Below are 27,927 nucleotides of genomic sequence, written 5' to 3'. Positions count from 1 at the left end.
ACTCCAGGTAGTTAGATATACTGCTCTCGCTTATATTTTTAGATATAACGCTGGATTTCTTGTTTCCTCAGCAATTGTCAAGGACAGTAAATGTGCTTGCAAACAGTTTAAGGACAAAATGTTGTCAAGTCTTTCAGAATATAATGATAATATACTAGGGCTGTCCAGAAAATCCTAAGGCCCCCCTTTATCAAGCTGCGTTAGGTTTTTTTTAAAATCACTGACCACTGTGGTAAAAGCTTTGACGCTCATGGAATTCCTATGAGTGTTGGAGTTTTTACTGCAGTGGCGGACGATAAAATACCAGCTTGATAAAAGGGGACCTAAAGATGAAAAACTGTGCAAATTGAAGTTTTTCCTAAGAATTTGATTGTGCTGGATCAGAAAAAAAAAAATGTTTTAAAGCCCATCCTGGGGTCTCTCAAAGCCACTTATTATATAAAGCTCAATTTTTTTTCTTAACATTTGCTATTATTTTTGCTTAATGGAGCAAATTTCTTGATATTACAGCTATAATTTTTATGTTTTCACACTCAGCAGTGATACATTGATAAAAAGACATTTTATCAATGTACTGTATTAGTACACTAACTCAATGCATTCAGTACAGCTTGAGGCCTTGTTGCAAGGAGTTGACCAGCATCGTAGGCTTTATCCTGACTAACTCAAGAAGACATTGAATGCTTGAGTGTTTGCAACACCATTGGTAGATGATACAAAGTGTATGTGTTTAGCTATTAGGGAAGTATGTTAAATTTCTGTTATTTTCCACAATAAAATGCAGATATTGGAAGGTTCATTTAATAAAATATTGCAAGATTTTTTTGCATACCCTCCCCCCTTTTACAAAACCATAGCACAGTTTTTAGTGTCGGCCTTGGCGGTAATAGCTCCAATGCTCATAGAATTCCCGAGCATCGGCGCTGTTACCGCCATGGCTGGCGCTAAAAAAACACGCTACAGTTTTATAAAAGGGAGGAAGGAGAATTGTCTTTTTACCAATGTATATTTGCTCAATTATGGAAAAATATTAGCAAACTTTAAGAAAAATAGAGCTTTATGTAATCAGTATCAGTGGCTTTGAAGGACCCCAGGATGAGCTTTAAATAATTTTTAAAAATAATTTTCTGATCAGGCACAATCAGTTTTGTGGGAAAAACTTCAATTTGCACAGTTTTTCCAACTTTAGGTTTTTCTGGACAATCTTAATGGTACAGTATATTTGAAGCATAAATCTAGTACCTCATTTTGACATATTTTTAACTTCCTTTTTTGCAGGATTTAAAACCCAGTAATATTGTAGTAAAGTCAGACTGCACATTGAAGATCTTAGACTTTGGACTGGCCAGGACGGCAGGCACTAGTTTTATGATGACTCCTTATGTAGTGACGCGTTATTACAGAGCGCCAGAAGTTATCCTGGGAATGGGATACAAGGAGAACGGTAGGACTGCAGCGTCTTATTAACTAACAAATTGGAACAGCCAGGAATGGATTTTTACCTAAACATTTATGGGAGAAGGATTTTCTCAGGCATCGTTCATGTACATAAGTAACTCGGCATCATATTAATTCTGTTTGTTATGTTCAACGCACCCTGTTCGCTTGCTGAAACAGTAAGGTTCTAAAACATCTCTTAAATCCTTCATGTTCTGCAGTGTTTGTAGGGGAAACAGTAATGCATTCCAGAGCTTTGGGCCCATGATGGAAAAGATTGATGAGAGATAATGCTCCAATCTCACTGTTTTAAAAGATGGCACATGTAATTTTGCTTGAGTCGTTGATCTCAAAGCTCTGGATGGCTGGTACAATTTCAGATTAGTTGCAGTAATTACAGATATAGGGCTCCTTTTACAAAGGCGCGCTAGCAATTTAACCTGCGTAATACCGCACGCTAAACCACTGTCCATGCTAGCCGCTACCACCTCCTCTTGAGCAGGTGGTAGTTTTTAGGCCAGTGCGGGGGTTAGCGCGTGATGAAAAGTCGTGCGCATTAACCCCGCTAGTGCGGCTTAATAAAAGGAACCCATATTGTTGCTCAGTAAGACCACACCAACAGTAAGACCTTAAACTCAATTCTCTGCCAAAATGGCAACCAATGTAATTCGCTTCAGAATTGGTGTCATGTGTTCGTATCGCGATCCTCCACAAATAAGTCTTGCTGTTGCATTCTATTGGTTCTTTTTTTGAAAAACGTTGCAAAACAATCTCAGAATCCAGTTTCCTCATCTGGTAAGTGAGAAGGAATCATAAGGCCACAGTAAGAAAGAAAATAAAACCTCTATTTCACCACCACCCCATCTCTCATTATGAACTCTGTGGAAACTCGGTTAAAAAAAAAAAAAAAGAGCTACAGAATTAGTTGATTTTGATCAACTCAAATCCTACCTTCCATTTTGTACTCAAGGAATATAACTGGCCCAGAAACATAATATAAGTGAACTTATTACAAGCAGACTTTGTTATTGTCCACTACACTAACATGGATCACCTCCTGGTAAGTTCTGAGGATGGTAGTGGTGATGGGGATGGGGGGAGGGGTGTAGTAGAGGGAAGATGTCCATCGATATGTGGGTAGGGTTTTGGTTTGGGGAGGAGATTATGAGATCATTGTGTTCAGGAGTATCTAGTGTATTAAGTAAAGATGGAAAAACGATGAGGGTGATCACAGTTTGAAACCTCAGAGATTACATATTGAGTGGGAAAGCATATTCCAGTAGCCCAGGGCATAGAAGTATGCACTCATACTAAGCCACTATGTTTGGGCTGCCTACATGATATTGTTACAGTGGCTAAGGAACAATCGTCCAGCTCAGGAAATCGAGTTGAGATCTGGGAGATGGCTGCAGAGGTTTTTTTAAAATTTTATTTATTTGTTTATTGAATTTACAAATAATGTACAAGATAATTCTTGTAAAAGAAATACAGAAGGAAAAATCAAAATGAGGTATATTTAAACATAAGTAGCAAAAAGAAATATCTTCCTTAGACCACAATAAGTCCAACTAGAGAAAGGAATAAAAAATGGTGAAGAGAACCCTCTAAGGCAGGGGTGTCAAAGTCCCTCCTCGAGGGCCGCATGAGATCTATTAGCATACCATGAAAGCAGTGCATGCAAATAGATGTCATGCATATTCATTGGGGAATCCTGAAAACCCGACTGGATTGTGGCCCTCGAGGAGGGACTCTGACACCCCTGCTCTAAAGCAAACATATAGGTATTGGCTTAACAGAAAATTCCAAGAGTTTACATTGCTGTGTTATAAATACTAAACTCCCTGTCGACAATTTCTTCATATCTATGAAAACACATAGTTGTTCAGGTGAAAAAAACCATACTTTGACCCCAAATACTTAATAATGCACTTGCAGGGGTAAGCTAAAAGAAAACTCCCACCCAGATTTACAACTTCAACTCTCTTAGCAAGAAATAATTTCCTGCGCTCTTGGATCTGTCTAGTAGCATCTGGGTAAATCCAAACTTTTTTCCACAAGAATAGTACTTGAGGGTTACGAAAGTATTGTCTAAGTAAAGCAGACATGTCCTGCTCAGAAACAAAGGAAACAATTAACATAGCATGCTCTGAAGCCTCAGTTATTGAGGTCTCAAGAAATCTGTAAGCGTCAAAACAAGTTCTGATGGATTCTGGACAACTTCTTCCGGTGTGGCTCCCATGACCTTTTTTACAAGAATATAGTAAATACGATTGACTGGTGGAATACAGTCAGAGGAATAGCTGAAAATTTCAGTCAAAATTTTCTAAACATTTCCATGGGAGTCACTCCTAATGATTTTGGAAAATTTAACAAACAAAATTGAGCCTGCGGTTATAATTTTCCAATTGTTCTATTTTTCTATTAAGAATAATTTTATCTTTAACCAATCCTGAGGATAAAGATTGGAGATCTTCAACTTTTTCTTTCACCTGCTTAACCTCTGAAGTTAATTGCTGCATAGTTCCTTCAAAATTTTCAGATAAGGAATTAACAGTACTCACAAGTGTTGTTAGTTCCTGAGAAGATTTATCAACTGAAGAGTTGAGTTTCAAGAGAGCATTTCATATGCTCTCTAGTGTAACCACCGAAGATGATCCTATTGGGGGAAGGTAACCACCTTCCTTTCCAAATCCCGTTGGTCAACTGAGACTTCCACTGCTTCATCCTCTGCAATTGAGGTCTCCCTCATGAGAGAAAGTTTGTGGGGCTTCCTCAACTCAGCTGCAGGGTAGTTTGAGCGTGGTGGAGGCACAGCTGCTGGAGGGGAGAGAGAAATCTCCCATTCCGATACCTTGGCTCCTCTTCCTCCCGAAGAAATGCTAGACATCCCTCCGACATTTGGTCTGGAACTCACAGGTACAGTTGTGAAGTCCAAAATAGAGCATTGAGTAGGGGTTGAACTCTGGAGTGCAGGGGAATCGGTCCGGATCGTCCCCTTATGCTTCGAATGCGGCATTAGAATTTTTAAGAACAAAATTGGACTGCTCTGTAGATTGTAGTCAGAGACGCCGTCCCGGGGCTGACGCCATCTTGGATTTCCTTTCTCCTCTGGCTGCAGAGTTTAACTAAGAGCCAAGAACAAGGATTTAGCAATTAAACACGAGGAATGCCAGAGAGCCAAACCAAAAAACAGAGTTTGAGAGACAATATGTTCCTTCTACCCCTCCCTCCAACTTTGTCCTCCAACTCTACCCCTCCCTCCAACTTTGTCTCCTTCCACCTCTTCCTACTGCTACTTTTTTAGGCTCACATAGCCCAGTGCCCATTTCTAACTCTTGTGGGATATAATGGGGAATTGGAACAGTGCTACTAACCATTCCCCTTCAGTTTAGTCCCTGACCATAACCCCTCTCAATACCAGAGCTGCCAAGAGAAATCAAGTGTTCCCTTTCCCCATCCTTCTAATGTAGGGGTGGGCAGTTAATTTTCCCAAAGGTGCGGTACTTGGAGAGACCCCCCAGGAAAGAGACTTGGGAGTACTAGTCGACAAGTTGATGAAGCTGTCCGTGCAATGTGTGGCGGCGACGAAAAGGGCGAACAGAATGCTAGGAATGATTAAGAAGGGGATCACGAACAGATTGGAGAAGGTTATCATGCCGCTGTACTGGGCCATGGTATGCCCTCACCTGGAATACTGCATCCAGCACTAGTCGCCGTATATGAAGAAGGAGATTGGAGAAACTGGGTCTCTTTTCCCTGGAGAAGAGGAGACTTAGAGGGGATATGATAGAGACTTATAAGATCATGAGGGGCATAGAGAGAGTAGAGAGGGACAGATTCTTCAAACTTTCAAAAAATATAAGAACAAGAGGGCATTCCGAAAAACTGAAAGGGGACAGATTCAAAACAAATGCTAGGAAGTTCTTCTTTACCCAGCGTGTGGTGGACATGTGGAATGCGCTTCCAGAGGACGTAATAGGGCAGAGTACGGTATTGGGGTTTAAGAAAGGATTGGACACTTTCCTGCTGGAAAGGGGAATAGAAGGGTGTAAATAGAGGATCACTGCACAGGTCCTGGACCTGTTGGGCCACCGTGTGAGCGGGCTGCTGGGCATAATGGACCTCAGGTCTGACCCAGCAGAGGCATTGCTGATGTTCTTATGACACAGTACTACTCAAGAGTCCAGAGAAGAGTGACTAAAATGGTTAAGGGGCTGGAGGAGTTGCCGTATAGCGAGAGATTATGAGGGCCTCTTCTCTCTTGAAAAGAGGAGACTGAAAGGGGACATGATCGAAGCATTCAAGATAATGAAGGGAATAGAATTAGTAGATAAAGACAGATTGTTCACCCTCTCCAAGGTAGGGAGAATGAGAGGGCACTCTAAAGCTAATAGGGGATAGATTCTGTGCAAATGTAAGGAAGTTCTTCTTCACCCAGAGAGTGGTAGAAAACTGGAACGCTTTTCCGAAGGTTGTTGTAGGGGAAAACACCCTCTAGGGATTCAAGACAAAGTTAGACAAGTTCCTGCTGAACCGGAATGTATGCAGGTAAGGCTAATCTCAGTTAGGGCACTGGTCTTTGACCTAAGGGCTGCCATGTGAGTGGACTGCTGGGCACGATGGACCATTGGTCTGACCCAGCAGTGGCAATTCTTATGAGTGACCCCTACCAAACTTACGTATACAATCTTTAAAAGACTATCAGTCAATGTCTGAGAAACTGCACCCAAAACGATCAACCGGAAGAGCTTTAAACCAGCTAGTAGTGAATTCATTAGAATTTTGACAAAGACTGAACTGTTAGTAACTGCAGTCTTATAGTAGAATTGTTTTGTTTAAAGTAATTAGCTAATTTAGTGGCTGTTGTGCAAGACTGATCGTTATCCATAGAGGGATCTTTGAATATGAAATGTAGAATTTGAAACAGGGAACGAGAATTGTTAGTCCCCTTACGATTTTTTCAGAGTAATAAGATTTTGTAGTTGAACTAATAACCGATGTATAAACTTTGATACATTCAATCCATTTTAATTGTCGCTGCCTAGTCCAGAAGAATTTGAGTTCTTTTTGTCTGCCCGTGAAACAGTGTTCCATGAGGATGAAATAGCTTTGGGTTTAATTAACTTATAAGGCACTACAGAATTAGCAAGTTTGGTTAGTTCAACATTCTGGTCAATTATCATTAGATCAATGTTGGCATCTGTATGAAAAACTGATTAGTTTGTGTTATAAAAGTATCTTTTTTTAATCTTGTTCTACTCGTTTTGTCCATTGCATTCTTCACCTGACATGTAGAGTCGGACTGCCTGAATAAATTGTATTCCAGTTTATGACAATCTGTCCAGATTGATGGAATAACTGACACAGTGTAGGCCAACTAACGCTAAAACCCGTATCATAAACCCTGAGGAAGCCGCTTCTCAGCGGCGAAACGGGTTCCCGTTGCACACGATACATGGGGCAAAAGTGGCAGTACATCTAACATAAACTAAGTTGAAAGATAAGTGCCAAGATAAAGCTTTAACTAATGTTTTATACATAAGTTAATGCGATTTTGCACAGCTTTGATTATTGCAATTTGCACAAGTGAATAAAGCTATTTGCACAGTTTAAAAAAAAAAGATAAAAATTCAAAAAAATTTTCAAAAAAAAAGGGAAATAAGTTAAATTTATGATTGAGTAGTGTAGTTACAAACTCAACAAAGTGTCAAATTAGGTCACATTGATATATGAAGGTTTTGGATCGATGAAAGATACCCATGCTACAATTCCTTATAGGGATAATATTATTATGATCCTTGGAGTGGCAATTCTGAGATTCTTTCCTGCATTTAATTAAAGGACTTTAATCCACCAGTTGATTAACCTTTTGTGGATCTGTTTAAAATCTACAGCATTGTTGAATAACGGTGGCTATATATTTACACAGTTAGTGAGTGTTACAGAATAGTGCATAGGCAGATCTGCACATAAGTCCTAATTAGTGACAATTAACATCAAAACTGATGATTAATTAAGGGCTCCTTTTACTAAGCCGCGTTAGGGCTTTAATGCACGGAATAGCGCGTGCTACACCTTAACGCCAGCATTGAGTTGGCGTTAGTTCTAGAAGCGTAGCGCGCGGTAATTTCCTGCGTGCACTAAAAACGCTAGCGCACCTTAGTAAAAGGAGCCCTAAGTTTGCACACAGATCTGGGATACACATCCAAATTTGGGCAACCTTTATAGAATCTGGGGGCTCTTGTAAAGCAGATATCTAGTCCTCGCATTAATTCAGAAAATGGAAAATAAGCCATTCTCCAGCAGTGCTAAAAATGGCCTTAGTGTGTGGGAAAGATACACCTAAGAGCACGTTAGGGCCATTTTTTAGCACAGCTTAGTAAAAGGAACCTTAAGTGACTTTTGTTTCCCAGAACAGCACCTAGCACTTGTGTGTAGTTTTCAATTATTGGTGCCAATCATAGTGCTACTGTTTTGTAACATGCATGCACTATAGGTGTCTAAAATTACATGCTATCTTACAGAGTTGCCTTTTATGACAGTTTAAGACTGAGCAGCCCTAAGCTTGGGAGCTACCCATTTACATGGCAGACTTACCTACTTGTCAATAGAAAAAGCATTTTTGCTTCCCACTCCACCTAGACCAGACATGGGCAACTCCGGTCCTCGAGGACCGGAATCCAGTCAGGTTTTCAGGATTTCCCCAATGAATATGCATTGAAAGCAGAGCATGCGCTTAGATCTCACGCATATTCATTGGGGAAATCCTGAAAACCCGACTGGATTGCGGCCCTCAAGGAGGAACTTTGAGACCCCTGTTTTAGAGGGAATGTCCGGGCGTCCGGACAGCTTTTCAAAACCCAGCACTTTGTCCGGGTTTTGAAAAGCTTCTTCTTTGGAACTGCGCCGGGAGGGCATCTGCGCATGTGTGATGTGATATCGCGTTGCATCTGCTGCAGCCGCGCATGGCATGGGCATAACATGGTGGAACTGGGTGGGCCTGGGGGAGGGGCTATGGGCCTGGATTTTATTTCACTAAAATCTGGTAACCCTAAGTATAGCTATTGCATGCATATGTTTGGAAAAAAAATCTACATTAATAAAATAGTCTACATATTTAATGAGTTTTAATTATGGGCTCCTTTTACTAAGCTGCGATAGCGTTTTTAGCACACGCAGGATTTTACCGCGCACTAAACCCACGCTATGCAGCTAGAACTAACGCCAGCTCAATGCTGGCGTTAAGGTCTAGTGCGCGCTAAAACCGCTATCGCAGCTTAGTAAAAGGAGCCCTATGTGTTTACTTTTATGTTTGATGTTCGGTAATACTGACATAATTATTCTTTCATTAACTACTATGGTTAAAAATAAATTCAGCTGTTCATGTCTAATTGCTGACAAAGGGTACTTTAAAAAACAGAAACATATATTTGGGGGAATCCAAATAAAAGCTCTAATTTTCACTAACTCTCATGCTCTCTGTTTACAAATACAACCAAGGTAATAGCTGTTAATTTTAATACTGCTTTTTTAAAAAGAGATTTACCATATTCTACTTTTCTGACCAACTTTGTTTTTTAATCCTTTTTAGAATGAGCTGTGTAATTAACCTTTGAGGGTTTTTTTTTCCACTCTGCATTTTTGTTTTCCTCCCTTTGCTGTTCTAGTGGATATATGGTCTGTGGGATGCATTATGGGAGAAATGGTTCGCCACAAAATCCTATTTCCAGGAAGGGACTGTATCCTTGTTCCATTTGCTGCAGCTTCATTTGTTTTATTTTTCATCTATTTAAACATGACAAGTGTGAGTTTTCATAGGTCTTCTAGGAAATATAACTCTTAGGTCATGCAGAAAACGTGTATTTTGCAACATGTTTAAACAATAATTAAACAAAAAGACATGGTCGAAATGGAGTGGAATCACTCAGAAATTTCAGTGTGTAAATGCCAGTACATTCGCATGTAGATGGCAATTTTGCAACCTGCTTAGGAACATGCATAAATGCAAGTTTTTACAAAATTTGATGTCCAAGGTGACACTCAAAAGCTCCTCCAAATACCAGGCCCACGTGAGTATGCAGCTGAATCTTTTATGTCATAGACATTCATTTCCTTTGCTAATTATAAAACGCCAGTATCCTTTTTAAGCTCGCCTAAACCAAGCCCAAAACATGCCTTCTTTAAAAATTATACGCATGCATGTGTAAATTAGCAATTTATTTAAAATCAGTATGAAGATGGGTTGTATCATTTATTCACGTAAACCTGTTATTTACTAAAATGTCCTCCTTAGTCGGTTTTGATGTTACAGGCTGAAAAAAAAGGGACAACAATCGGCAACTGAACAGCAAGTATGTAAGTAAAAATGAACAGGTAGGTTCATAAATAATAGATTATTTTTACTAGTAGCAAAATGTATATTTTACTAGACAGCTGACTAGGGACAAGATATGCTGGCCAAATTTTATACATAGAATAAGGGGCTGCTATTCTGGAGAGGCTGAATGGATAAGTCATGTGTTTAAAATTAACGGCCTCTTTCACAAAGCCGCTCTAGCGGCTGCTGCTGTAGCGTGGCCGTCCCTTAGGGCATAGCAGGGACCGGCACACAACCACTAAATAGCCCCGGCGTGGTTCCTCAAACGGGAGGAAGTCCTTTGGTGGATAGCTTACACTGTGCACACTGAGCAGAATGGCCTCTCGCAGGTAAGTATCAAAAGAATAAACTTAAATTTATTTATTATCCAGTCAGGACCAAAAAAAAAGAATGCAAGGATAAAAACAAAAGTGCAAAAATAACAGTAACATCAACTGACAGTTCAATAATGCTGCACTCATCAGCCTGGTCTAATTAATACTCAAAGCTGTTCATCTTATGTCCCAGGTAAGTCTTACTTCCTTGTAGCAGTACTGCAGCAAAACTTAATTCAGTTTCTCAATGCAAACAGAAAAAAAAAATCATCACACTGCAATGTCCTAGTTCTTCCCTTCTCCTCAGAGTTCCAGAGTAGAAGGTTGGCGGATTTGCCAAAAATGGCTCCTTATCAGGATAAGGAGCAAAATGAACCCTCAAATCCTTCCACACAGATGTTGGGCAGATCCTGCCCCAGCCTTCAGGGTTTTCCAGCTCTAAGAAGGACACTGCAAGTATTTCCTCACTGCAGCCAAGCCTCAGCTTGCAGTAGCCATCTTGGCTCAAAAAAAAACCAACAACCTCCAAACAAGCAGAATAACTTACTAGCCCACTTCCCTCTGCTAGCATACACAGGGAATTCACTTATTCAGCAGTGAATTCCTTCAAAACATCACAGTAGTTAAATTATTGACCCAGCAGTCAAACATCCAAAAACCCAAAAAGTTCACAAAAAAGAAAACTTTTCAAAAACAAGCCCACAATTCAATCATCTTACTTCCATCTCTTCAGCAAGCACAAATTCTGGCAAAGCACTCCAGTCCATTTCCTCAGGTTCCTGGTTTATCAGGGCTGCTTCTTCTGACTCTGGGTTCATCATTTCCACATCACCGGGCTCTGGAGGAGTTGCAGGCTCTTCCAACATGAGAGCTTCCTTTGACTGCCCTCTCCTCTGAGACAGCCAGCTCTCTAAATGCTCAAGAGCTGCTGTGCCACGCCCAGCCCTACTCAGGGGAAGGGCTTTCTGCACCTGAGGCTGCCTTCTACCCTGTTTGGTCAGCAGTTTCCAAGATGGAGGATTTAAAGGAACCAAACTGTTTTCTCAGGGCTATATACTGAGTCCTGCCTAAACTCAGCCTGCACTTGCTGGTCCTGTTCCTGCCCAGCAGGAACATACTGGTCAGCTCTAATCATTTTCACCGGGCGATTTCTGGGGCTCTTAACTGGCACAAGGCCGTAATGGGAGTCGGGCTTGTGACACCACGCAGCAACAGCCCCAAAGCCCTTTAAATCTCTATAGGCTTCGGGGCCATTAGCGCAGCGCAGTAACTAGTGTGGCTTTGTAAAAGAGGCTGTAAATCTGCTAAATAAACCTAAAGGGCCCTTTTACTAAGCTACATCATGCAATTACTGAAATTTATTTCCATTTTTTAAAAAAATTCAGCAATATCCCAAGTTCTAGGCTAATGTGAGTAAGAGAGATGGGATGGACTCAGATAGGGCTGGGGACTTCATGTGACATGACTGAGGAGGAGAATTCAGAGTGGTGGCGCCTCCTACCCTTGCCATGCCACTGCCTGGCAGTTGCCACTTTATCAAGTAAGAGGCTTTATTTTCCCTTTCTAATGTCTGGTCCTGGTTCCCATGATTCCTTCCCCTATTCACTAAGGCCCAGATTCACTAAGGGCACGGATCGGATCAGATCCGTAAGTGATCCGATCCATGTCCAGGGGGCTGATTCACGAATTGCTCTCATGCAAATGAGGGTGATCGGAATCACGCCCCCAACTGATCGCCTGGATTGCTCTATAGCGATCCCCACGCATGTGCAGACCATCAGTAGATAGTCTGCACATGCTTAAAGAGCAGCAACCTTTTTTTTTTTTCTTTTTTAACTTTAAACTTTTTAGCGAGCCTATAGTTTTAATCCGCTTTAAACCCACAGGTTAAAACCACGGGCTCGCACTGCAGGGGAAGGCCGGGGCAGAAGCAGGGCAGTGCTCGAGGCAGAGAGAGCAGGAGAGTCCGGGGCAGAGAGAACAGGAGAGTCCGGGGCAGAGAGCAGGAGATGCAGTCGGAAACAACGTGAATGACTGGTCCCCCTGCAGTCGCTTGTTTGTTGATTGGCCAGCCCAGTCGGTGTTGCAGTTTTTTTTATAGTGAATCACCGCCTGCCTACCTTTGAATGTCGTTCCCCCTCATTTGCATGCATAGATCGGAGGATGATCAGGACAGAGGTTAGTGAATCGGATCAGAGGGAAATCGGGTCATCTGAGCCTATTGAGAATTACAGTTCCCTCCATTTTTGAGGCTTGTCCAGATTTCTTCTCTGACCCTGAAGTTCCAGACTTGTCTTACAGCTCCCCGAGGATAATCCTGTTACAATGGGGCCACAAGGCCATGTTGTCATTTCTATCACACTCTGTTTTATAAAAGCAATATAAGGGAGTGCACACATTCTTACACACAAATGTACACCTGCTCTAGGACAAGTATAATGTATATATATCTTCTGTGAGCATCCATGTGTATTTTATAAAAATGTGCAGATGCATTAATTCCACTCCTGCTCCATCCAAACTATACACCCAAACGGGAGATTCTACCTCCTCAAGCTAAAACAAAGGAAAATAAAAGAGGAGACCAGCGGTGTGCAATATTTTTATTACATTACATTACATTAGGGACTTCTATTCCGCCTATACCTTGCAGTTCAAGGCGGATTACAAAAGAGCTAACTGGACATTTCCAGTGAAGTTACAACAGTTTTGGTTTTGTTTTGGGTTTTTTTTTGTTACAAGGGAGGAGAGGTAGCTGGATTAATTCCGGAAGAACTTGCAAATTGGATATTAAATTGACTGTACGTTACTGTGCGATATAACAAATAGATTACAGTTAGAGTACAAATAAGATTACGTTACATTTCAGGGATCTGAATACTTGGTTGGTGTTTTGGGGAGGAAGAGACCTGACACGTACGTGTTTCGGCCATAAGGCCTTCCTCAGGGGTCTTTTCCTCAGTGTGGAGCACTATTTTGCAAATGTTCTCTTATAATGTAAAGCCAATATCTAAATAATTGCTGAGTAAATTGATGAGATGACTTTAAAAAGCCAATCAGCTGTGCATAAGTGCCATATAACATCTGGTAGGCCAGAGGATACTCCCCCGGGTTCACTAACCACACTCAGTCCTTACTTTATCTCTTACCAAAGGAATTGAGCTGAAACTTTACTTGAACTTGATTGCAGATTTAATTCACAAACTACTTACAAGTCACTCTTTTGGAATACTGAACCTGTTTTCAAAGCTATTTATGATAAAGTCACTTTAAGAATGCTTCCATTATGTTCCCCAATCTCCTCATACAATTCTCTTTGTACACGCGGTGAGCCATTCCAGGTCTCATCCTCTTTCCTCAGTCCGGGACCACTATCTTTTCCACCAAGTTGAAACACTCCATGCAGGCTCTGCTATAAGCAGGGTCTTCAGTCTTCACAATCAATCAATAAATGTGCATATTATGAAATATGCACAAAAGTGCTAATTCTTATTGTATACGGGATTTAACACTTTCAAGCTAGTGTTAAATCCCGTATATAAATAACCCTGAGGAAGCTGCCTCAAGGCGGCGAAACAGGTTCCCATAGGACATCGATACACAGGTTTAGCAGCGAGAATACTACATGTAGCTGCATGATAATCTAACATCAAGTCGAAAGATAAGTGCTGGATTGTAGCCTTACATATAAGTTACATATAAGTTATCTATAAGTTACATTGCTTATTTTGCACTGCTATTTTTGCAATATTTGCACATTTGAAACGATACCTGCACAATTTTCAAAAAATCCTATTTTGCACTCAACGGGTGGTAGACACCTGGAATGCGCTTCCCGGAGAGGTGATAAGACAGAGTACAATTCTGGGGTTCAAAAAGGGATTGGATGACTTCCTGGAAGCGAAGGGGATAACAGGGTACAGATAGAGGTTTACCTTAAAGGACATTAAGCGAACAGGGTATGGACGTTTTAGGTTAGGTAGGGAACACTTACAGGTCATGGACCTGGGGGGCCGCCGCGGGAGTGGACTGCCGGGCACGATGGACCCCTGGTCTGACCCGGCAGAGGCAATTCTTATGTTCTTATAAAATAACAAAAAATTAAAAAATAATAACAAAAACTTTTTAGAATTCAAATCGAATGAGTAGTTAATTATTAAAATTATTTATTAGTGACAAAGTAGGTCACATAAAGAAGTGAAGGTTTTGGATAAATGAAAGATACCCACGCCGCAATTCCATATATGGATGATAACTTTATGATCCTGGGAGTGGCAATTCTGAGATTCCTTCCTTCATTTTTTGTTAAACTCTAATCATCTATTGAATTGGTTCTTTTTCTCAGTTGATTAATCCTTTTGTGGATCTGGTGATTTTTGGTTAATCTTTCTCATTTTTTTGTGCTTCTTTTAAACAGGCAATTGTTTTATACCATTTTATTGCGGTTTTTTACAAACCTTGTCAACCATGGACCCCTGAAGAAGGCGTGTTATCCGAAACACGGACCCGTGTCGGGTCTCTTGGTTTGTAATAAGGTGGTAACATTTAACTGCATGAAATATTTGGTATAATAAACATTGCCTGCATCTTGTACATATTGGTCTGCAGTTTTCTTTTTGCTTCTTGCGTGCCATTTTTGCACTTCAGACCCTGTTGGACTTTTTTTTTTTTACTGTTTGTTAACACAGTGAAGAAACATTGATTTTGATATTCCTGCATCCTCACAGATGTTTGTGATTTGTCCATCTTTATGCTAGACATGTTTTTTCCTCCATCAACTGTCGCACACTGCACACGATTCCAGTCCAAATTATATTCTGTTGGTGTTTTTTGAATTTCTTCGAAGATACCTTCTCCTGTTGTAGTGCCATGCATGCTGCGAAGTGACACTAATTCCTGTGTGACATTAAGGGCTCCTTTTACGAAGGTGCGCTAGCGTTTTTAGCGCACGCACAAGATTAGCGCGGGCTATAGCGTGCGCTAGCCAAAAAACTACCGCCTGCTTAAAAGGAGGCGGTAGCGGCTATTGCATGTGGCATTTTTGCGCGTGCTAAGCGCACATTAAAACCGCTAGCGCACCTTTGTAAAAGGAGCCCTAAGTTCATCATCGACGCCACGAAAAAAATACTTTGAGTTGCGAGGTATTACAAACATCAGTTGATTCATCCAGCGCGAGAGAATACCGACTAAAACATTGTGCTTTGCCTACAACGTGCTGGATAATGCTATTTCCCATATTTTCAACACAATGAGCAATAGTATTTGGTGCAAAACTTAACATTTTAAAAAGATTAAGGGCTCCTTTTACTAAGTTGCGCTAGGGCTTTAACGCGCGGAATAGCGCGCACTACATTGCCCTGCGCTAGACCTTAACGCCAGCATTGAGCTGGCGTCAGTTCTAGAAGCGCAGCGCACGGTGTAGCGGGCGGTAATTTCCTGCGTGCACTAAAAACGCTAGCGCACCTTCGTAAAAGGAACCCTAAGTTTTTCTGGGCGTAATTCAGCCACTGCTTCCATCATACATTCTTTGATGATATTGCCGTCAATGAATGGTTTTCCTTTTAGCCAACACATATGCAATCTTGAGCTTACCAAGGTTAAGGCTTCATTTTCTGAGTTTTCTTTTTGTCAATAAGTCTTGCTGAGAACGCAGATGACATAATGATTCAAATTTATCTGAACTCTCCTTTTCTTTAAATTGCAAAAATGTTGAAGCATGTTTTTATTCATAGTGGTGGCGTATGTTGTATTCTTTCAACACAGCAGCATTGTCTTTACAAATGAGACATATGGCTTTAGCCTTTGACTTCGATTGTATGAAGAAGTATTTTACACCCTATTCTTCATTAAACACACGACATTCATGATCAACTTTTCTTTTCTTTTTCCCATCCATGTTAAAACTGTAAAAGAATAAATTTATAAATAATTATGAAATTATTAAAATCACGAGAACTCCGTATAAGCAAATATGTGAATAAATGAATACGCACCTTTAAATATAAATTTATTTATTTACAAATTGAGTATTACACTGCACCACTGCACATATTCTTATGGACAATTAACTATAACGACTAGTAACAAACTTCCAGATTCAATTTAAAGATTAGTCACAGCTACCTACAAAGCTGCAAATTGACACTCGATCGAGGCTGAACAAGTGCGAAGGAATACCGCAAAGTATACAATTACGATTCAGTATTAAATAAAATTGTGAATAATATTAATAAAGTAATCCCTGATGTTCGTGGGGTTCCGTTCCAGGAACCCCCACAAATGCTGAAAAACCGTTTTAGCGGAGGAGATAGGAGAGGCAGGAAAGGGTAGCCGGAGCGCCAGCAAGTGAAGGAAATCACTCGCGTTATGCTCCACCCGCCTCTTCTTGCACTAAAGTTGGGCTTCACCAATCAGAAGCTGCTTTGACATGCAGCTCCTGATTGGTGAGGCCTGACTTTAGTGCAGGAAGAGGCGGGTGGAGCATAACGCAAGTGATTTCCTTCACTCACCGGCGCTCCAGCTGCTCTCTCCTGCCGCTGTGGCTGTGCTCTCCTGCCCAGTCATTCACGGTCAGAAAATCCGCGAATGACTGGGACAGTGAATAGCGAATCGCGAGTGACCGGGGGAACACTGTATTAACATAATATGCAATATCAGTATATTTTGAACACACTTTTAATTAGAGGCCAAACCCTCCTTCCTCAGGTCAGTACAATATACTGCTGTTATGGTATCCTGTCCTGACCTGAGGAGGGGAGTTTTGGTCTCTGAAAGTTAGTAAAAAATTTATTTAAATTAGTCCAATAAATAGATTACCTTATTTCCATTTTCTATTTATAAACATTTATCAATACAGCTACAATTCTACTTTATTCTCCAAACTATGGCCCGCAGGCCACATCTGGCCCATGATATGATTTTATCCGGCCCACAGGATTGTGCAGAAATGCACCAATCGGACTAATTTTCCAATGAGAATCCACAAAAAGAACCCAATCTATCTAATTGATAGATATTTTCTTATTTTCCATTTTCTGTTTTATTTCTGTTTATTAATTTGTAAAGTGTTTGTTATTTGCCAGGTTTGTTTTGTTTTGTTTTTATTGCAAATTTACAATTGCTATATTTATATTTTGCACGGTAGTAGGAGACGTGTCTCTGTTTCTGTGGTGTTGCATTGTATGCAGAGTCTGGCTTAACTTTTGTCTACGTATTTCTTTTTTAGTTTGTGATTATTTATTCCATTCCTGGCAAGGGTGTATCTGTGTTTTGTGTGTATGAAAATGACTGTGCAGGATCGATCTGTATTAATCTGGCTTGTTTAGTTTTACATTGGGTGTATTGATGATCTAGTGTTCACTGTTAAGATGTTGCTTTTTCCTAGATGCATCCTTGTGTGATTCACGGATTATTACTAAGAATATTTTTTTTACAAGGGTTGATTCATAAGTTGTGGTAACTATTTTTTTCTCTCGAAAAAGGAAAATCTAATATATACATTTAAAAGTGTGTGACATGTACTTCTTAATGTTGCCACCAGGTGAGAGATGAGTGTAGTGGTCTCTGGTAGTAAAAACACATTTGAAATCCTCGTTTTATTAATAAACAAGAAATAAATGTTAATTGTTTCACTAAACCTGTGACATGGATGTCAGTGACAGGGACCTGTGACATAAGAACATAAGAATTGCCGCTGCTGGGTCAGACCAGTGGTCCATCGCGCCCAGCAGTCTGCTTGCGCGGTGGCCCCCAGGTCAAAGACCTGTGCGATTCTCTATAGGAAGCCCATGTGTGATTCTCAAAAGCCGCTTAGGCGGCTTCTGAGACTGGCATCCTATACAGAATCCGGGCCTTAGTCCAGTGATTTCCACTTTTTTTATTCCATCGGAAAAATATAGATTAAAAATAGAAAATTGCACGCGTTCTGTGGTCTGTGTATTTTAAAGATACAGTGGAACCTCAGTTTGCGAGTAACCCGTTTTGCGAGTGTTTTGCAAGACGAGCAAAACACTCAGCAAACTTTTGACTCGCAAACCGAGCACTGCCCCGATAAACGAGCACTTACAGTCCAGGAAGCACCACTTCGGGGGATTCCTCGTCCGTCTTCCAGCCAGCCTTCCACATCGGGTGCCTTCCGCAGGTTGGAGGACCTCTGTTTGGGCCTGCGCGGCTGGGTGCCGTCCCCCCTGCGTGTTGCGTGTGACGCGCACAGCGTCAATCATAAGCATGTGTGTCGTGCGCGGCTTGCGGGTGGGGCAGCGCTCGGCTGCGTGGGCTCGGGTGGGGGCTCTCCAGCATGCAAGGGGCATCCAACGTAGAGGGCTGGCCGGTGAATGGAGGAGGCATCCCTCTGAAGCAGCACTGCGGGTTCTCCGGCGGCTGGCACATTAAAGGCATCCCCCCCCCGAAGCGGCACTGTGGGGTTGTTATTCATGACAGACGGAGGAGGCGGATGAGGAGGCAGACGGAGGAGATGGCACTGCAGCACCCGGCACCTGACAGGTACAGACCCCGGGTTCTGGAACCAATCTTGCCACTATTGTCTATGGGGAACTTTGCTTTGATAAATGAGCATTTTGGATTACGAGCATGCTCCTGGAACGGATTATGCTCGTAATCCAAGGTACCACTGTAATTTGAAGTTTGGAAAACTTCAGAAAACAAGGCTTACACAAATGTATTATTTACCATATGGGAAAAAGAATGTGGTGGAAGGAAGAATGGACAGATCTTCCTGTGATACCATATCAAACAGAACTACTTTAGTGGTTACCCTGAAATCAGGAATTTGATAAATCAGTATACAAGGGAATACTGAAAAGTTTTTGACCCAACCAACAAAGTTGGGGCAGTCTCCATCGAGGGCTATAGACTTACCCCCTCTTTTGCTATGGTGCGCTAACCGATTAGCGCATGCTACACGCTAACACGTCCATAGACTAACATTCACGCGTTAGTGTTTAGCGCGCACTAAATCGATATACAGCTGGTGTTAACAATCTCATTTTAGGAAAATGAATGTAATATCCTTGCACCGTGAAACATTGCCCACTGCTAGTTTCAAATGCAGTGAGAGACTTTCTTTAACAAAAGCCACTCCAGACTTCTTGGCTGAAGCTTTTTTTTTCCACAGCTCCTACCTGTTGCCCAACCACTTTCAAGTTCATATTATGCTTTTCTAGCTTCAACACAGTTTGTCTCAAAAATCCAGAAATCAGAGAAACAGAAGACCAAGGAAAACTTTCAGACTTGGACAGAGTTCCAGACGTCTTGCAGAAACACCCTTTTCCCCCCACAAGGCTCAGCCTAAACATTTGGGTTGTTGGAAGCTTCTTAGGGGGAGGGACTGAAAGTATAGAAGCAAACATTCCAACTTCTGCAACCGCATAAAGCTGTTTGTCTCCATTCCCAGGAGCAGAATATTCTGGGGAGGGGGGGGGGAGGAGGGTCACATATCTTCCAGAGATACTGAGATTTCTTCTGATGCTACTGGAACTTGGCTTTCCTGCCTATGCTCCAGTTGTTCAACTCCTGCTACACTTGATACCTTGACTGCAGCACTTCCAGGAATCATTGCACAAGCCAGTGGGTGCAGCGGAGGGAAAGCACCACTGAAGCTTAAAGTAAATCTGACCCATCCAAAGAGAGCACATCTCTGCTTGTATTCACAGGCGATGTGGGTACCATAGGGACCATATGAGAGTCCATCAGTTCCCAAACCAGATTTGAGGTAATTGCTTTTCTCTTCTCCATCTCCCACTAACAGAGGTGCCACAAAAGTTCTAAAACTAAAGGAAATTTAGTCGGTGTTGGAGCTTTGTTGCCCTGCATCCTCTTATAGAGCCATCTTGGCTCCTCCCATATTTGATATATTTTAAGTTTGCTTTCTTTTCAGTTATTCCATTTTTCTACAATTTCACTGGATTGCCGTCCTTTCAAAATATTATTATCTTTTGATTTTGTGTTTGTTTGTTTTTAATAATCTTTATTGATTTTCAAAACTTATAAAAAGTTCAACAAATATACATTCAGATATTTCAGATAACAGCACTTGTATTTTTACAATCAATAAAACAAATTAATCTATTCCCTCCCCCTCCTTCACCTCTTTCCCTACCTGAATATGTGTAAAAATCTAAGAAAATCCAGGAATTAAGGATTCAATCATTCTGCCATTTGACAAATGCCTCTAATGGACTCCAAATCTCTTTGAACATCTTACTGTTTCTGGATTGTTCGGCAATCATCCTTTCATACCTATAGTACAAAGTGTTTCCCACCAAAAAGAAAAATTCAACCTATCCCAATTTTTCCAGTTTCTAGTTATCAATTACATGGCCACCCTTTCATAACAATAAGTATATTTATATGTGTGTCAATTGGACTCTTAAGTTTCAACAATGTCCCAAATAAAACCACGTCATAAGACAATGGAATAGAGCCACCTAATACCATATTAATTTTACTCTAAATTGACTTCCAAAAATTGAGTATCAATGGACAATAAAACAAAAGATGATCTAGTGTCCCTACTTCAAGATGACAGTGCCAGCATCTATTAGACTTTAAATTATCCAACTTTTGCAAACGAACAGGGGTCCAAAATATTCTATATAACAAAAAATCCCAAGTTTGTCTCATAGATGCTGATGCTGTACATCTTATTCTCCAAGTCCAAATCTGTGGCCATCGCTTAGCAGAAATATGCTGCTTTGTTTCTATACTCTAAGGCCCCGATTCTGCAAACTACGCCTAACTGGGTGGTTCAGACGTCCGTGGAGCACAACTCACACTCCACATTACTTAGATGTGAGATAGGCGTCAGATACGCGTCTCCCCCCAATTTTTTTTTTTACTTCTAGATGCCAGGTGGACATCCCTACAATGTATTTAGTTATATGTAAAAATGTATTTTTTACCGATTCTGTTTCGTTATTTCAGGATTGTAAGCTAATATAAACACAGTATACCATCTTTAAAAGGATAATAAAAACACAGTATACCATCTTTAAAAGGATATTTATAATATCTGGGAACATCAGAATGAATCTTGAAAAAATGTGACATGCTAACACTCTAACCTTTATTCTAATCCGCTGTGCTAGACCAGGGGTAGGCAATTCCGGTCCTGGAGAGCCGGAGCCAGGTCAGGTTTTCAGGATATCCACAATAAATATGCATGAGATAGATTTGCATCTCAAGGAGGAAGTGCATGCAAATTCATCTCATACATATTCATTGTGGAGATATTGAAAACCTGACCTGGCTCCGGCTCTCGAGGACCAGAATTGCCTACCCCTGTGCTAGACAATGAGCCATACAAGAATAGCAATTCTGGTTTTATTATACTGTTCCATATTGTCACAACCCTAGCCCTAAAGCTCGGTTTGTGCCAGGGAAGGCTCTGCCTAACCCTAACCTGGCTTTAAAGAGGGCTAACCATTGTGACAGATTAAACACCCATAAGAAGGAAGGCTCTGAATGTACATTTAAACCTCAGCTTACAAAACCCTGGGGAGGTGAGGAGCATGAGGAGAACAGCCTGGAACAGCCTCACAGCAAATCCACCAGGTCAGCTAATTCTCAGCTGCAGGGTTTAATTAGAAGTCCCAGGAAAGCTCAGCACAACCTACAGGCTGCCCTGCCCCCGCACAGAACTGGGCGTGGTCACCTCAGTGCTCTAGAGGCAGCACTGAAGAGGAACCAGTCAGTTTACCCTGGGACAGCCCAGGAAGGATGTTCGCAGGATAGCTCTCCTGAACCTCAGAGCTTCCAGGACATTGAGATGGTGGAAGCAGCCCCTGTCTCTGAAGCCAACCAGCTAGCTGATCCAGAGCCTATGGAATTGATGGATACTATCATGGATACAGAAGCCTGTGTAATGGATGAAAGTTAAGTGCAAGACCTTTTACTTTCTGGTGTGCTTATTTTTGTGAATTTGGTTTTTTTGTTGAAACCTGCTTGCACCTGTTTAGAGCCAGTGAGTAGTGCAGGGCTCTCACTGCAAGGTGCCTGAAACCTGGAAGTTTTAAACCAGGTTTATTTTGCTTGGAAGTGTTTGTTTGTGTTTGCCTTTTTAGACTTGAGTGAAACTGCAATATGGACTTTGTATAGGGGTATTAGCATGGGGAGAATCCACAGAAGATCCTCAGGGCGGGATTGTGGGGCCATTTGTGGCATACTGTTTAAAAACAGATTTGAATAAGTAGATTCAGCTACTCCCCTCCCCCACCAACTACTTCTGAGTTGGTTGGGGCCAGGCCTGCTTCAATCCAGGCCTGGGTGCAGCACTTTCAGTCTTCAAGGAAAGGGCTATTGTTTTTTTTCTGTCTGCTTGTTAAAGACAGATGAACTAAGACTGGGCTATTACAGACTAAGTGACTACTCACCTGTTATACCTGTACGGAAGGTGTGGGTTGTTTATTTTTGCAACCCTTTATTCTTTCATGTTTTCTTTTGTTCATGAAAGGAATGAACTAAACCCTATTCAGGGTCTGTGAACTCAATAAATTGGGACTTTACTTTATTTTGAACCTCATTGTTTCTGACCTTTTTGTATTGCTTTTTTGACTGAGAGACCAGCAGGACTTCCAGCATCATCTGGAAGCACCTGAGACGCAGGCTATTCTGGGCGCTGACCGGGGCCATCGTACAAACCAGCACCAGCAGAGCCACAATATAGGTGGTTAATTCTGCTAGGATAGATGCCAGGAGACAACACAAGCTTGATCTTACTGCCCTGTCATATTCTTTTTCTTCATTATGTCAGGATTGTAAGCTTTAACATAGTAAAAACAAAAAAAAGTTACACAGTATGCCATCTTTAAAAGGATATTTATAATATTTCATTTTCAGTGAGAGGTACTGACTGACTGGGAGTTGAACTGCGAACATCAGTGTAGAAGGGGGTAAGTTTAATCTCTGTGCTACATAGGAAACTATAGCAATTGTAAAATGAGCTCTTTGAAGCAGTGTAAAGAATAGCTGTTTGAGCATTGGGCTTTAAATAGACATGGTTTGGGCTTCAGAAAAACATTAGTAGGATAGATTCTATTTAGGCACCCCTCTAGGTCATCCATTGAGCTTTGTTTGGGCTTTAGATAGATGTTTCTCTGAATGGGATTTAGGCAGATTTTAGACGTTTCCAAAGTGATTTTCTAAATACAATTCAGGCATTTTATTTTGTGATTCAGCCAGCACATAAACAGGATACATCCATACAAGCATATTGAATTTAAAACTGCCTAAAGAAGTAATGTTATTAGCTAATTACAGCACATGAAAATCACAGCTTTAGGTTTCAAGCTCCAAATAACACCTCCTTTCTCACTAAACTTTGCTCCAATCAACTCATTCTTCAAAGCAAAGAAAGCCCATAACTTCATTTGGCAAAGCTTAAAAACAGAATAAAACTCATAACAGACCTGAATGGGGCTTCTAGTTCATTGCAAATGGAGGTGTGCAGCTGCACAATGCTGACCTCATTGTAAGATCATCAAGGTGCACCTGCAAGGTACAATGCCACAAGTAAAAGACAGGCTGGGAGTTGAACTCACAACCTCTGTAAGAGCAGCACAGAGCTTTTTCTCATTGAGCTACACCACCTTCCATTCTAGTTTCTCTGACTCCTCTGTCATATCATAGCTTTGTGATCTGCTAAGTTATCATTTGCTTAGCTATCATATCACAGTTAGCTGAGACAAAAGACTGTTAGCTCAATGGCTTAAAGCACTGCTTTCATTGTCTCAAAAGCCAGAATCTCAAGTGTGGTTGAATAAATGTGACATGGAGTCAAATACTGCTGTTTTTATCAAATGCAAACTCCACTTTTGGAATTGATTGCTTCTAGTATTGCTAATGTTGTGCTGTTTGAGATGAAAATTAGATTTGATTGGTCGGTAGCTTGTAATTTTTATTAAAATGAGTATTACATCAGCTGAAGTACATGAGGGAGTTGAACCCACACCAAGCTCACATGCCAACCTTCATGCTAATTGCTGTGATATACAATGAGCCATACAAGAATAGTGATTCAGCTTTGATTATATTATTCCGTATAGGCATTGTTACGGCTGTAGGTACGGCTTGATTGCAGCTCTGTAGCGGAGTACCCGAAGCACGCCAAAATGGCTGCAGTTAAGCATATCTTAAGCTGTCAGGGTAGGAAACTTCTCTCCTGACTGAAAGAAGCCATTTCTGGCTCACCAAATTAAGGCACCTCGTTGCACCTTATTCATCCTCTCCAGCTCTCATATAATTTCATTTTCTCAAATATGCTGGGGAGACATGCCAGCTACCCTGTTTGCCACTCCCTAAGGGCCTCCCCACTTCTCTCCTTTGCAGTCTAGGTCTCATGGAACACTAGATAAGCCAAAGATCAATGTGACGAAGTAGCTGAAGTGGTGCTTATTAAGAACATAAGCAATGCCTCCGCTGGGTCAGACCTGGGGTCCATCGTGCCCAGCAGCCCGCTCATGCGGCGGCCCAACAGGTCCAGGACCTGTGTAGCAATCCTCTATCTATACCCTTCTATCCCCTTTTTCAGCAGGAAATTGTCCAATTCTTTCTTATACTCCGGTACCGTACTCTGCCCTATTACATCCTCTGGAAGCGCATTCCAGGTGTCCACCACATGTTGGGTAAAGAAGAACTTCCTAGCATTCATTTTGAATCTGTCCCCTTTCAATTTTTCTGAATGCCCTCTTGTTCTTTTATTATTTAAGGAAGCACTAATGCCCGGCTGCTACTCAATTTAAATAAGCACAAGGTGAAAAATGGTTTAAGATTTTTATTGCACAGTCCAGTAAAGCAGCATGCAAGTGTAATATCAGCCAACTGCAGTTCGATGAGATGGATGACAGGTATGCAGAGTAAGCCACTTCTAGGTCCAAGTTGTTACTGTGGTAGAATTGTTAAAGCCCCATAATCTGCTCCTGGTAGGAGAAGGCAGGCTGTAGAAAAAGGAAGATGGATTGAGACAAATTAAGAGTTTATTGGTGAGTTGTAGGTGCTCTTTTACAAAGGTGCGTTAATCAATACATGCGCTAACTGCTAACACGTCCATAGGATAACATGCACGCGTTAACAGTTGGCGCATGCATTGATTTAGTGCATCTTTGTAAAAGAGCCTAAAACTCATTAATTTACTGTTCTCTCAGAAAATCATCAATAACTGCACCCGTCTGAAGGAAGAAAATTGTGAAACTTGTTAGTATTGTGAAAATGTATATAATTTATCACAAGGGCAAACAAAGATTGCAGTACATCATTCTCACCTATTTTTTCTGTTTTGGTATTTGAGCTGCTGGCTATGTGGCCACGTGCAAGCTGGTATGCTGAACCCAGTTTTAACAGACCTGCTCTGGCCTCTGGGAAACACAAGGGGAGTCATTAGCCACTCTGGGAATCTGAAATCAGGAGAAAAGGGTGAAAATGTTAGAAAGACATCTGTGTCAAAAATAAAAAGCAGAAGTTGTGGGAGAATATGTCACAGCACAGTCTCAAAATAACAGCTAGAATCAACAGAAGCACAAACATTGTTCCCTTTTTATAATAAGGATGCCTAACAATTATGACTCTAAAAAGATTTACCTTTAGTTCTATGAGGAAAAGTACTGCTATAGGTTCCATATATTCATGTAACTTGCATGTCCATTTTCCTGGCACCAAAGTTTCAAACAGCATGGGTATTTTTTTAGCCAACACACCTGGAACCAAATTTTATCATCACTAATTCTCAGACCTGCTAATGACCCTATGGAATGGAGAGAGTTGTGGTAGATATCAGGGGGACAAAAAGTTAATGGAGAATCACCATAAGCAATAACACAGAATCGGAGTCCAAAAGAAGAAATCAGTTCTGCTTGAGCTTTTATCTAATAAAGACACCTAGGTAGCTAGCAATATATCATTCTCACCTGGATTTGGTATCTGAGCTGTTAGCAAGGAGTTCCTTGCATAGGTGCAGCATATTCACCTGGAAAGATGAAAAATGTTAGAAAGATATCAATTGCAAATTACTACAGCATAGCTGCTAATGGTCCTGTGAAATGGAGAGAGTTGTGGCAGATATAGGAAAGAAAATGTTAAAAGATAATCAAGAAAGGTAAGGTCTCAGAAATCAGCATAAGCAATAACACAGAATAGGAGTCCTAAAAGAGAAAACGCTGCTCTGATGGACCTTCTTATACGAAGCATTCCTAAGTAGTGTCTGACGTCATAGGCACTGTTAGGACTTCCCACCAGAAAACTTTCAAATCTGATTGGGCGTGCTTTAGGTGTGGTTTGGGCAAACACACCTGTACTGACTTTTAATCATTTCCTTCACTTCTTAAAGCTTTTACAAGAAGTCATTTGTCATCTGCTTAGTCTGTAGAGGCTCTGTTACCAAATTCTAAACAAAGTTCCCTCTATAGCTCTATGCCTTAAGGCACTGCTTTTATCTTCCATACATCAGGGGTTAAAGTCTTGAGTGTGGTTAGAAAATATTTTATATTCATTTTTCTACCAGAAGATCTTCAAACTCTTTGGCCATTCCTTCACTTAAACATATTTGGCTTTAAAATGATCTGCAGCAATTCTCAGATGTCTAAAGCAACCTGTTCTCTCATCCTAAATCCCCTCCCCCACCCCAACACACACTCCTCAGGCATGAAACCACACCCCAAATTATAAAGCCAAGCTGAATTTACCCATAGAATGTCTTTAGGATACATCTCAAAATATGTACCTTCCTTCAACATCTGTCCAAGCCTTCTGAAGTTTTAGTAAACTTTTATACCTGTTGCGGATATTGCATAAAAATAAATACATTCCTACCACAATGGCTTGTAGTTGAGAGCAGATGAATGTATCTGATGCACCTGTGCCTGCAAACTGCAGAATGCTGATGAAATATAGCAAAATCCACCACTTATGAGAGCTGTTAGGATGAGTGAATGTAAGAGTGGGATTTGAACCTGTGAGCCGGATAGGATAGACAAGATGCAATAAGGTACTTTAATTTGGTGAGCCACAAATGGCTTCTTTCAGTCAGTAGAAAGGTTTCTTTATATGAGAGCTTAGGATATCCTAGCCATGGCAAGATCTAAATAAATATGCCTGCAAATTGCACAGTGCTGTTGAAAAACAGCAAAGTCCACCATATATATTCCTATGAGAGCTAATAGGAAGCTGTTAAAATTAGTGAAGATGAGGGTGGGATTTGAACTGGTGAGCTTGAGAAGATGGACAAGGTACAACAAGGTGCATTAACTTGGTGAGCCAGAAATGCTTTTTTTGTGATAACTGTGATATCATTCCTAAGCAGATGAAACATTAGCAGGTCAGTAAGCTTTGATATGACAGGGAAGCCAAAGACACTGGAATGGAAGTGGTGTAGCTCAATGTGTTAAAATTCTGTGCTGATCTTGCAGAGGTTGTGAGTTCAACACCCAGCACATCTTTTAATTGTGGCATTCTACCTTGCAGGTGCACCTTGATGATCTCACAATGAGGTCAGTTTTGTGCAGCTGCACAGCTCCATTTTGCAATGAGGGAAAATGCATGTTAAGGTCTGTATCTGGTTTTTCTATTTTTAAGCTTTGAGAAATGAAGTAATGTGTGCAATATTTATATCTTTCTATCTTCTTTCTTTGTTTTCAAACAAGAGCTGATTGCAGCACAGTTTGTTGTGAAAAAAAACAGGAAAGCCAAAGGTGCTGTAATTAGTAAATCATATTGCTGTTTGGGCAGAAAAATACTATGTTTTGCATGCAATATGTTTGTATTGATGTGCCCTATTGATATGGTGACTTATTA

At 41.0% G+C, this 27,927-nt stretch overlaps 1 protein-coding gene across 6 annotated transcripts in view; it reads left to right on the top strand.

Annotated features, from left to right (window-relative positions):
• MAPK10 (mitogen-activated protein kinase 10) overlaps window positions 1-27,927 on the top strand; it is a 225,283-nt gene that overhangs the window by 140,974 nt on the left and 56,382 nt on the right. For 5 of the 6 annotated variants that reach the window (XM_033943490.1, XM_033943409.1, XM_033943245.1 and 2 more), the window contains 2 exons: window positions 1,279-1,444; window positions 9,105-9,176. In XM_033943490.1, coding sequence (XP_033799381.1) covers window positions 1,279-1,444; window positions 9,105-9,176 — 238 coding nt within the window. The remainder of the gene's footprint in view (window positions 1-1,278; window positions 1,445-9,104; window positions 9,177-27,927) is intronic. The other variant, XM_033943573.1, reaches the window with a different exon arrangement.

The sequence above is a fragment of the Geotrypetes seraphini genome, chromosome 1 (assembly GCF_902459505.1).
Source record: "Geotrypetes seraphini chromosome 1, aGeoSer1.1, whole genome shotgun sequence".
Taxonomy (NCBI): domain Eukaryota; kingdom Metazoa; phylum Chordata; class Amphibia; order Gymnophiona; family Dermophiidae; genus Geotrypetes; species Geotrypetes seraphini.
The sequence above is the reverse complement of the archived record's forward strand: the minus strand, read 5'-3'. Positions and strand labels throughout refer to the sequence as shown.